Source organism: Bufo bufo, chromosome 7, assembly GCF_905171765.1.
Source record: "Bufo bufo chromosome 7, aBufBuf1.1, whole genome shotgun sequence".
In the NCBI taxonomy this organism is placed as follows: domain Eukaryota; kingdom Metazoa; phylum Chordata; class Amphibia; order Anura; family Bufonidae; genus Bufo; species Bufo bufo.
Window position 1 is genome coordinate 207,020,352 of NC_053395.1, and position 12,237 is coordinate 207,032,588.

Below are 12,237 nucleotides of genomic sequence, written 5' to 3' on the forward strand. Positions count from 1 at the left end.
CTGGGAGTTGAGCTTGACTCCATCCTCAACCCGAAAAGGCCCCACAAGCTCATCTTTGATTATACCAGCCCAAACCAGTACTCCACCTCCACCTTGCTGGCGTCTGAGTCAGACTGGAGCTCTCTGCCCTTTACCAATCCAGCCACGGGCCCATCCATCTGGCCCATCAAGACTCACTCTCATTTCATCAGTCCATAAAACCTTAGAAAAATCAGTCTTGAGATATTTCTTGGCTCAGTCTTGACGTTTCAGCTTGTGTGTCTTGTTCAGTGGTGGTCGTCTTTCAGCCTTTCTTACCTTGGCCATGTCTCTGAGTATTGCACACCTTGTGCTTTTGGGCACTCCAGTGATGTTGCAGCTCTGAAATATGGCCAAACTGGTGGCAAGTGGCATCTTGGCAGCTGCACGCTTGACTTTTCTCAGTTCATGGGCAGTTATTTTGCGCCTTGGTTTTTCCACACGCTTCTTGCGACCCTGTTGACTATTTTGAATGAAACGCTTGATTGTTCGATGATCACGCTTCAGAAGCTTTGCAATTTTAAGAGTGCTGCATCCCTCTGCAAGATATCTCACTATTTTTGACTTTTCTGAGCCTGTCAAGTCCTTCTTTTGACCCATTTTGCCAAAGGAAAGGAAGTTGCCTGATAATTATGCACACCTAATATAGGGTGTTGATGTCATTAGACCACACCCCTTCTCATTACAGAGATGCACATCACCTAATATGCTTAATTGGTAGTAGGCTTTCGAGCCTATACAGCTTGGAGTAAGACAACATGCATAAAGAGGATGATGTGGTCAAAATACTCATTTGCCTAATAATTCTGCACTCCCTGTATAGCACATCAACACTCCAGCAAAATAAACAAAGACCAGTGGGGGACCACCGGCACTGGAGCAACAGGGACTTTACCAGGTGAGTATTTATTTATTTATCGCATTTCCTGCAAAAAGCTGCATTTTTTTGAACTTCAGGACGACTTCTGGAGTTTGTAATTCTAAGTAGTAAAATAACATGCACCCGGGTGTAGCCAACATCACTACATCTAGATGCAAAGTGACCTGATAATGATGACCACCGACGTGGAGGTGGCAGAGGATCTGGCAGTATAAAGAGGATGTGCACACTAAGGCCTCATGCACACGACCGTTGTTGGGTTCCGTGTCCGTTGTTCCGTTTTCCGTGATTTTCTGCGGACCCATTGACTTTCAATGGGTCCGTTGAAAACTTGGAAAATGCACCGTTTGTCATCCGCGTCCGTGATCCGTGTTTCCAGTCAGTCAAAAAAATATGACCTGTCCTATTTTTTTCACGGACAACGGTTCGCGGACCCATTCAAGTCAATAGGTCCGTGAAAAAACACAGAGGCACAAAAGATTGTCAACCGCGTTGGTGATCCGTGTCCGTTTTTTTCCTATCATTTTCAAGGCAAACTTGACTTCGATTTTTTTTCTCACTTTTCATGTCTGGTGATCCTCCAAAAATCAAGGAAGACACATAATAAAAAAAAAAAACGGAAACGGAACGGATCACGGAACAACGGAACCCCGTTTTGCAGACCGTGAAAAAATACTGTCGTGTGCATGAGGCCTAAGAAACACAAGGCAGCGGCCTGTAGAGAAAGCTGTGCAGAGTAAGTCGCCATACCTTCGGTAGGATAAGAGGACATTCTAGGCCACACTTGCACGTTCCATCCGTGAGAAGATAAGATTTGACCTGGTCCAAACATGACAGATGGGATCCGCTTGGGCTGAAGACAAAAAGAATAATGAGACGATTTCTGCTAATGAAATCTCATACAGCATAATACGAAGAGGAAAATCTACAAGGCTTAGAAGATGTTACCCACTGTATGTGTCAGCATATTGTAAACCTATCCAACAGCCCAAGGCTGGACATGTACAGGTGCCAGGTTAAAGAGGGGTTTTCCAGGAATTAATCATTGATGATTGTCCCTGAATAGGTCAACACCATAGGTATCTTCAGCTGTGTGAAGGAACTGCAGCCCTGGGACAAGCACGTGAGCCTTGTTATAGTATACAGAGCACAGGGCTGTACATTGTCTACTGGCTGTGATTGGTTTCTGGCTGAATCCCATTCACTGCAGAAATGCCGCGTGACTGGCGGACGTGATGTTATAGGCCTAGGAAGAAACCACAGCGTTTACCCGAGCACCGCTGCCCCTTCCACCAACTGATCGTTGGTGGATCCCGACCTATCCGATATTGATGACTAGAGTTAAGCGAATCTGCCTTTTGGCAGGTTCGCGTTCGGGGTTTGAGCGAATTACGTAATTGATTATGTTCTCACAGAATCCACCACATAATTCAACGCCGGCATGCCAAACAAAATGACTTTAGAGGCATTTCGTTTTGCATGCCGTCATAATACAAGTGTATGGCCAGAAGAACGGAACCCTTGGGGCTGGCCTTACATTTGTAATATGCGGCATGACGGAATTGAATTACGTGATGGATTTCGCGAGGATGGAATCCATTATGTAATTCACTTAAACCCCGAACCTGCCAAAAGGCAGGTTCGCTCAGCTCTATTGATGACCTATCCTGGGGACAGGCCAACAATGTTTAAATCTTGCATAAATCCTTTAAAGGGGTTGTCTGCTTTTTGTTGGTAAGGCCTCATGAAAATAAGCCAAGACCCCCACCCTTGTTCAATCTGCAGGGGAACACAGAAGCAAGTATCCTACAGTACGACTGATCGGTGGGGGAGTGGGATGTCAGTCCCCTCTGATCAGATATAGACCATCTATAATTAAATCCTAGAATACCCCTTTACCCTTTAAGAGCGAGTCAGACACTTTTTTTGCATGTGGTAGCTACCAAATTTATTTGTGTCTTTTTAAAAAAGATTTTTTCTTTTTTTTTCTTTCTAGTTTATTAGTGGAAAAGTGTGCAAAATGTAAAAAAAATAACTTTTTTGTGCAGGTAGCCCTAGGATCCAGTCACACGTCCTTGGAATGCATCTGGATCCGTTCCGCAATGTTGCGGAACGAATCTGGACCCATTCATTTTCTATAGGGCCGGAAGAGATGCGGACAGCACACAGTGTTGACAGAACATGTTCTATTCTTGTCCGCAATTTCTATGGGGGTGTCGGCAGGGTGTATTGCGGATCCGCAATACACTAAGGACGTCTGAATGGACCCTTATAATTCCATATTCTATGAATCTGTGAATAAGACACTAAGGCCTGTTTCACACAAGTGAGTTTTCTGTCCGGATGCGATGTGCGTGGTGAACGCAAAGCATCCGGACTGAACCCATTCATTTCCTTGGGTCTGTGCACATGACCTTGGTTTTTCACGCATCATCTTTGCGTTCAGTAACAATCGCAGCATCTTCTATATCAGGGATGAGCAACCTTCAGCACTCCAGCTGTTGTGAAACTACAACTCCCAGCATGCTCTTTCCACTTGTGTAGGAGTTTAGAGAGCAGCCAAGCAAGTGTGCATGATGGGAGATGTAGTTTCACAACACCTGGAGTGCCGGGGGTTGCTGACCCCTGTACGTTTTTCATGCAGCCCTGGATCTATAGAAGTGAATGGGGCTTGGGTGAAAATGTGCAATGTGTAGAGAGAGTGTTATTCTTCAGTTTTTCTAACACACGCATGAAGAACGCATGCGATCCGGATACAATCCAGATGGAAAAAACACAATTGCGGAAATACTGATTGTCCAGAACCTGACACTGTGTGAAGGAGGCCCAAAATAAAAAATTAGAACGGCACCCCATTTTGTTAATGCACATATAGTCTGGGATGAACGGGGCCACTATGGCCATGGTCTGTATTGACGTTGGTGGGGTGCGTTTCCCTCTCCTCCCTTTTTATTTGTATTTTATCAGATTTTGTGACGCACTCACCTAATATAGAGAACGCCGCTTTGGTCCACTCGCCGTTGCCAGCCCACCGGAACCTGCACCGACAGGGGGCCGCCGTCATTGTCTCCTCCATCACATACCTTTCCACCATTCATTTTCTTATTGTGGTTCAGCCAAGGTATCAACAGAAAGAGGACTGCAATATGCCATATGTTCTCATGACTCCGGGAGGACCAATCCTACACAGCCGTGTGAACCGCACAAAGTGCATTTGGTTAAGTAAAGTTCAGGGCAAGTCAGACGAATCGGGCATTGCTTCCATAAGCCATTTCCGTCAGATATCCCACGTTGCTCCAGAAGCGGACCCCCCTCAGAAGGCAATAGTCTCCCCCTGCTATGAAATGGTACGGTCCATCCATGCGCTGTGGTGGTTTATCCGGTAACAAATACACATGTGTAATGAACATGTCATCTCTGTCCAGCCGAGCAGCGCGCCGAGATGGAGACGTCTTGAATATTATCCACTTATACGTTGCATCTTTCCTGCGTTTTCTTTATTGTCCAATCTGTAGGTGAAATATCGCCGTTCTTCCCAGGGGACCCCATGATGCCACAAAGTCAGTGCTATAGCCCTGCAAAGGGGAAACAGGCAGAAGATCAGCACTGGCTCTTAGTACATAGCATTTACTGTCTGCAAGAAGGCAATGTATACACCAACACTGGCTGCGGCCACAACCTAAGGCCGGGATCACACGTGACTGATTAGCTGCAATGTTTTTTCTGCAATAGAAAAAAATTGCACCAATTTGGTTGCTGAAATGCTGCAGATTTCATTCTTTGCGCTAGAAAAGGTGAAATCCACGATAAAATCCATGGTATAAATTGACATGCTGTAGATTTCAAATCCGCACCACAAGTCAGTTTCTGCTGCGGCTTTTTTCTGCCCCATGTGAATGAAAACTGCTAAAAATTCTGTCCCTTTGCTGGTACCGCATAATGCAGCAGATTTGCAGAATGAAAACCTGCAGCCAATCAGTCACGTGTGAATCCAGTCTAAGGCCTCTTTCACGTGGTCAGTATTATTTATAAGCTAATATCAGGAGTGGCGCCAAAAGACAGACGAGGCAAAAATATTTCTACGATACCTTTCCACTTACTAATACTAATGCAAAATACTCACCACATACTGACTGTGAAACAGGCCTAAGGCTGCATGCACACGACAGTTGTGTGTTTTGCGGATTCGCAAAACACGGATGGCGTCCGTGTGCATTAAAAAGACATTAAAATAACTGCTTATTTTTGTCTGCAAAACGGACAAGAATAGGACAGGTTATATTTTTTTTGCGGACCACGGAACGGAGCAACGGATGCGGACAGCACACGGAGTGCTGTCCGCATCTTTTGCGGCCCCGTTGAAGTGAATGGGTCCGTACCCGAGCCGCCAAAACTGCGGACCAAAACAATGTTCGTGTGCATGAGGCCTAAGCGTCAGTATTTTGCTGCTGATTTCGAACGCCTCAAAATCAGTTCCCCAAACGCCTAAAAAACAGCCTCACATTCTTTTAAACAGGAAGCAGCACGTAGGGGGGAAAAAAAGTAGCAGCATGCCGTATCTTGGAGCGGAATCCGCGCTGAATCTTCTATTGAAATGAATGAGAAGCATCAAAAAACAGCACCGTATGTGCGCAAGTTTTCTGTGTGCAGTATTTGGCATGGATCCGCACCAAAAACCATGCGCTGAAAATGCAGTTTTGCACTGAAGTAGACACCCATTGGCTAAAAAAACAAAACAAAAAACAAAAACAAAACAACATGTAAATAACTACAAAAAAACACGAGCAGATTCCGCGCTGAATTTTAGCCGGATTTTCTAAGTCTCAGGTATATAGACACATATACAGGGTGCACTGCCATAGGAATCCAACTCACCTACCAGTAGAATTTTGGCATGTGGTAATAAACCCAAGTACCCCAAAGGAACACACACAAGTAAAGGGATGTAAAAAATAAATAAATAAAAATAAATAAATAGATTATAATATATATATATCTCCAATCCCTGTAAATTTGGACAACAACCAACATTAGAAGGGTTATCCTCAAACAGTTTTAAATCGGTTTTCCAAGATCTTTAGAAACTAGGCACAGAGCAGGAGGCTTAAAGGGGTTTTCTGGGACTTTAATACTGATGACCTGTCCTCTGGATAGGCAATCAGTATGTGATCGGTGGGGTCTGACACCCAGGACCTCCGCCAGCTGTTTGAGAAGGCAGTAGCTCCCCTGCGAGCGCTGTGGCCTTCTCTCTGCTTTTCCAAACAACATATTCATCGCTCGATTGGCTCCTTAAAGGGGTTCTCCAGCAATTAAGAAAATGAAAATACGGAAATATTACTTTATTGTAAATTCCTAATACCTTTCATTTGTTATAATGGCTCATTTTCTCTGGGGAGCAATCATTAGGAGAGATAAAATGGTCGCCGTCCTATTAGTGCACACAAAACCTGTCCTAATCACATAGGAGGACTGAGGTAAAGAGCTGCCTCATCCTCCTTTCTGCTCTGCTTGTCAGGGGTTATGGTCCTGAATACTGTTTAATATGATCTTCAGCTGAATCTCTTTAGGAATGGAGTTCATGAGGAGACATGAAGTACAAAGAGGAGGTGGGGATTTGGCTGTGTCCTGCTATGTGATTAGGACAGGTTTTGTGTGCACTAATAGGACAGCAGCCATTTTATTTCTCCTAATCATTGCTTCCCAGACATTGCTTAAATTTACAAAATACTTAAAGGGTTCAAACAAGTATAGAAAAACATGGCTGCTGTCACCTGAAAACGGCGCCACATTCTCCACAGGTTGTATATGGTACATTGCACCTGATCCCTATTCACTTCAATAGAGCTCAGCTGCCCATGGACCGGTGTGGTGCCCTAGTCTTGGACAACCCCTTTTATTTTATACACCTACAATGATGTGCAGTGATACTGTGGCCCTATTGGGCGACATCTCGTTGACGGCAGATCTGCGTCATTTCAATGTGTAAAATAATACCTTGAACACAAAGCCGGAAATGGTTAACCCTCCGTCCGCGTCATTCACCAGCCCTCTATAAATATCCTGCTTATTGCTATAGAAATTATGCTAGGGGAAAAAATAGGTCACATAAATAATAGCTCGTGACGGTGCGAAAGAGGAGAGTGCGGTGAGTGCACAGCATCTATGGATCCCTCACGGTGTGCAAGCGGGACGGCTGCCGCACGAATCCTAACAAAACATCGAAAGAGGAACGACAGCGGCTGATCCGGGGAAGGAATGTGAAAAATATGAAAGAGAAAAGGAATTGTCGCTGGGAACAGAGAGCGGGATTAGATGTTTAAACAGCTGGGATTAGAAGAAGCAGCGCCTGACGGGAAGACATCAAATATTAACATCAGAGGGCTGAATCATGGCTGTCACCGCAGACTGCGCAGATAACGCTCTACAGACACACATGCTTGATTAGGCCGCCTTACAATGTTAAGCATCCTAAAAGGCTGTAAACACTTCAGGGGGAATTTTTAATGACTGCATCCTACTCATTTTGGGCAAAAAAAAAAATGTATATATAAAAATCAGTCTACTTGCAAGATGTCACAGCCTGTTTTCTTTGAATCCCATCAGCTGATGGCTCATGTGTAGTAATCTAACCTCAAACACTTAGGCCTCTTTCACACGGGCGTTGTGGGTTACATGCGGGAAAAGATGCGGGTGCGTTGCGGGAAAATGCACGATTTTTTTCCTGCGAAAGCGTTTTAATGCGTTTTGCACGTGCGTGAGAAAAATTGGCATGTTTGGTACCCAGGTTTGGATTAGGTATTCTGTAGATTTTAATATTTTCCCTTATAACATGGTTATAAGGGAAAATAATAGCATTCCTAAGACAAAATGCTTAGTAAATTAGGGATGGAGGGGTTAAAAATAAATAAATTAAACTCACCTCATCCACTAGTTCGCGCAGCCCGGCTTGTCTTCATTCTTCTTCTTTGAGTACCTGGGAGGAAAAGGACCCTTGGTGACTCACTGCGCTCATCACCAAAGGTCATTGGACCATGTGATGAGCACAGTGACGTCACCAAAGGTCATTTTCTCCCAGGTCCTCAAATAAGAAAGAAGACGAGCTAGGAAGTGAACAAGTGGATGAGGTGAGTTTAATATATATATTTTTTAACCCCTCCAGCCCTATTTTACTATGCATTCTGTATTAAGAATGCTATTATTTTCCCTTACAACCATGTTATAAGGGAAAATAATAAAGATCGGGTCCCCCATCCCGATCGTCTCCTAGCAACCATGCGTGAAAATCGCACCGCATCCGCACTTGCTTGCGATTTTCACGCAGCCCCATTCACTTCCAGATCAGACCACGCCATATCAGGAGCCCAGATCAGTCCACGCCATATCAGGAGCCCAGATCAGACCACGCCATATCAGGAGCCCAGATCAGACCACGCCATATCAGGAGCCCAGATCAGATCACGCCATATCAGGAGCCCAGATCAGACCACGCCATATCAGGAGCCCAGATCAGACCACGCCATATCAGGAGCCCAGATCAGACCACGCCATATCAGGAGCCCAGATCAGACCACGCCATATCAGGAGCCCAGATCAGACCACGCCATATCAGGAGCCCAGATCAGACCACGCCATATCAGGAGCCCAGATCAGACCACGCCATATCAGGAGCCCAGATCAGACCACGCCATATCAGGAGCCCAGATCAGACCACGCCATATCAGGAGCCCAGATCAGACCACGCCATATCAGGAGCCCAGATCAGACCACGCCATATCAGGAGCCCAGATCAGACCACGCCATATCAGGAGCCCAGATCAGACCACGCCATATCAGGAGCCCAGATCAGACCACGCCATATCAGGAGCCCAGATCAGACCACGCCATATCAGGAGCCCAGATCAGACCACGCCATATCAGGAGCTCAGATCAGACCACGCCATATCAGGAGCTCAGATCAGACCACCCCATATCAGGAGCCCAGATCAGACCACGCCATATCAGGAGCCCAGATCAGACCACCCCATATCAGGAGCTCAGATCAGACCACCCCATATCAGGAGCCCAGATCAGACCACCCCATATCAGGAGCCCAGATCAGACCACCCCATATCAGGAGCCCAGATCAGACCACGCCATATCAGGAGCCCAGATCAGACCACCCCATATCAGGAGCCCAGATCAGACCACGCCATATCAGGAGCCCAGATCAGACCACCCCATATCAGGAGCCCAGATCAGACCACCCCATATCAGGAGCCCAGATCAGACACGCCATATCAGGAGCTCAGATCAGACACGCCATATCAGGAGCTCAGATCAGACCACCCCATATCAGGAGCCCAGATCAGACCACCCCATATCAGGAGCCCAGATCAGACCACGCCATATCAGGAGCTCAGATCAGACACGCCATATCAGGAGCTCAAATCAGACCTCCATGCTAGACCACCATAATGGAAGCGCTCACTAGTATTCGCTTTATAAGACGCACTGACAGGAGGAGGGGGGGGGGGGAATGCGTGTTAATAAAGCAAAAAAAAAATACAGAACTTAAATTAAAGAGGTTGTGCAAGAATGGGTGGGGGAGGGGGTTGGGCAACACCCCCGAATTTGTCGAACCTGTAAAGGGAAGACCGATTCTCCCTTCTGTTTTATATATTTAAATATATTTTTATACTGATGACCTATCCTTGGGAGAGGTCTGCAATATCAGATCAGTGGGGCCAGACACTCCAAATCCCTGCCAATCAGCTGTTCGCGAATAGCTCTGGCACCCCTAAACCGTGTAGTGGACAGAGCTGGTAACTGCAGCATTGCTCCCACTGAAGTAAATGGGAGCAGTGCTGCAGTAACTAGCTCCGTCCACTGCACAATGAGGACAGGCCATCGATATAAAAATCCCGGAAGAACCCCTTTAAAGATTTACCATGTCAAGCCTTCACAACTTTTTATACTGCTCGTTAGTATTTTAGTATTAACCTTTTATGATTTGAACTGACAAGGGAGAACAGAAAAAGAAACCCTGCAGGTAATTACTGTATCGCAAAGATTGCGATAAAAAAAAAAATCACATCATTTTCATGGTGCTGGTTTTGCTGTCATTTTCCGTAACAAAAAACACTATGTGTAAACCTAGCCTAAAACTGGCAACACGCCGATCAATCCCAATGTCAGAGACATTTCTAGCGCTAAAAGCATTCACTCACAGCTGGTAAAGCCTGAAGACCACAGACCAATCTCATTGCATAACTTGTACTGTTACTACTACACAGTCATAAAAATAAGAAACCCACAAGATAGAGCCATATAAAACCCACCTGTTTCCTCAGAACCAAAGCCTTAGAATCTTCATTCGCCTCCAGGAAATCAAGGTCCCGCTCCTCCAAGAACTTCTGAAAGACAGAATAATTCAATTAACGGCCCATTAGAAAATATGATTTCCATGGCAGGCGGGGGTCTGACAAAGCCACCTCCCGACAAAAAAAAGTGGCTCATGTGTGGATACTGATGTTAGATTACGCTGCCCCCTGGTGGTCAGTACAGTGAGAAGAAGCAGCTTCTAGTGCACTCATTCCTATTGGCTGCCAGTACAATAGCAGGAATCACTCCGGATATGGGAGGTGGGACTTAACTACTGGGCATGTGTGACCACCAGCAGTGGACACATTAGGTGGACGTCCTGAAAAAGACTAAAAACAGAGGGGGGAACCTAGTACAGCAAATTGACATTCATTTGTGGGAAATCACTTTAATAATAAAAAATATTCACCCACCCCTGCAAAAATAAAAGAAATAAAAATAAAATTTAACGACATACAATAAAGTTAACATAATATTAAAAAAACGCAACATATGGAGAAAAAAATATGCAAAATTCAATGATGGAATGGTCGCTTGTCCACCCCACCCCAAAAATGTATTAAAATTAGTCAATAAAGCTTATACGGTCCAAAATCATGCCAATAAAAGCTACAAATTGCCACAAAAACGATTGCAACGACCCGATCTAATAAAATATCTCATTATTTAACCCATATGGTGAATGCAAAAATCCTCAATGCCAGAACTACTGTTTTTGGGTCACCTCGCTTAAAAAATAAATAAATAAAAAATTGAAGAAGAAAGTGATCATCCCAAAATGATATCAATAAAGACCAACTATTTTTAAACCAAGATAAACTATTATTTTATTTTTTTTAAGTTGGAAATCATATCAAAAGTCATATAAAATTTAGTATCTACATAGTTCTACTGACCCACAGATAAAAGCGAAAAACGTCGTTATTATCGCACAGTGAACACAAAAAAAAAAAAAAAACTAAAAATAGTGGCAGAATTGCATTGTGTTTTCACAGTCTCCCCATAATTTTTTTTTTAAGTTTACAATTCACCTGATATGCCCCAAAATGGTGCCAATAAAAATACAACCTGTCCCGCATAACAAAAGCTTCATACGGCTATTGACGGAAAAACGGAAAAGTGTAGAGAAAAAAAATATAAAAAATTGCTGGAGCTTTAAAGGGTCTGTCCCATGAAAAATATTTTACCGTTTCCAAATCAGAATCTGGATCTGAATACTTTTGTAATTGCCTGGAATTAAAATTGTAGTACAGCCAATAAAATGGACCTGTACAGCGCCACCTGCTGCTTGTTCTTTTGGTAATTTCACCGTCCACCTCACTGTTCAGTTCCATCCTTCAGCTGCCAGCAGGTGCAGCAGAGAGGACACGCCCCCTGAGCAGCCAGCTTGAAATAAATCTAGCGGAGAACTTGGAGCAATGAATGGGGAGATCTGTGGATCCATGTGAGGTACAGGGCTGGTTCTAGCTTTGTTAGGCTCCATTCACACATCCGCAATTCCATTCCGCATTTTGCGGAACGGAATTGCGGACCCATCCAATTCTATGGGGCCGCACGACGTGTGACCCCGATCCGGAATTGCGGACCCGCCCTTTACGATCCTGAAAAAAATAGAACATGTCCTATTCTTGTCCGCAATAGCGGAAAAAGAATAGGCATATTCTCTTAGTGCCGGCAATGTGCGGTCCGCAAAATGCGGAACGCACATTGCCGCTGTCCGTGTTTTGTGGATCCGCAAAACACACACGGATGTGTGAATGGACCCTTATAGAAAGAAACTGTCAAGTACTATATGATGTCCAATTTAAATTGTTTACCTTAAAGGGGTTTTGCAGCTTTTTTCTTACTAATGATCTATCCTCTGGACCCCCATCGATCAGCTGTTTGAGAAGGCAGCGGCACTGGCAGTAGCGCCGCAGCATTCTCACTGTTTCCCGCAGGCCCCGTGACGTCACCACTAGTATCACTGGCCTGGGCGC

The 12,237-nt window shown here is 44.8% G+C and overlaps 1 protein-coding gene across 4 annotated transcripts in view; it reads right to left on the bottom strand.

Moving 5' to 3' along the window:
* The window catches only part of MBD5 (methyl-CpG binding domain protein 5), a 59,396-nt gene that overhangs the window by 32,264 nt on the left and 14,895 nt on the right, over positions 1 to 12,237 (bottom strand). For 3 of the 4 annotated variants that reach the window (XM_040441546.1, XM_040441547.1, XM_040441549.1), the window contains 3 exons: positions 10,216 to 10,290; positions 3,884 to 4,473; positions 1,649 to 1,751 (listed from right to left, as the gene is read on the bottom strand). In XM_040441546.1, coding sequence (XP_040297480.1) covers positions 1,649 to 1,751; positions 3,884 to 3,996 — 216 coding nt within the window. In that variant the 5' untranslated portion in view covers positions 3,997 to 4,473; positions 10,216 to 10,290. The remainder of the gene's footprint in view (positions 1 to 1,648; positions 1,752 to 3,883; positions 4,474 to 10,215; positions 10,291 to 12,237) is intronic. The other variant, XM_040441548.1, reaches the window with a different exon arrangement.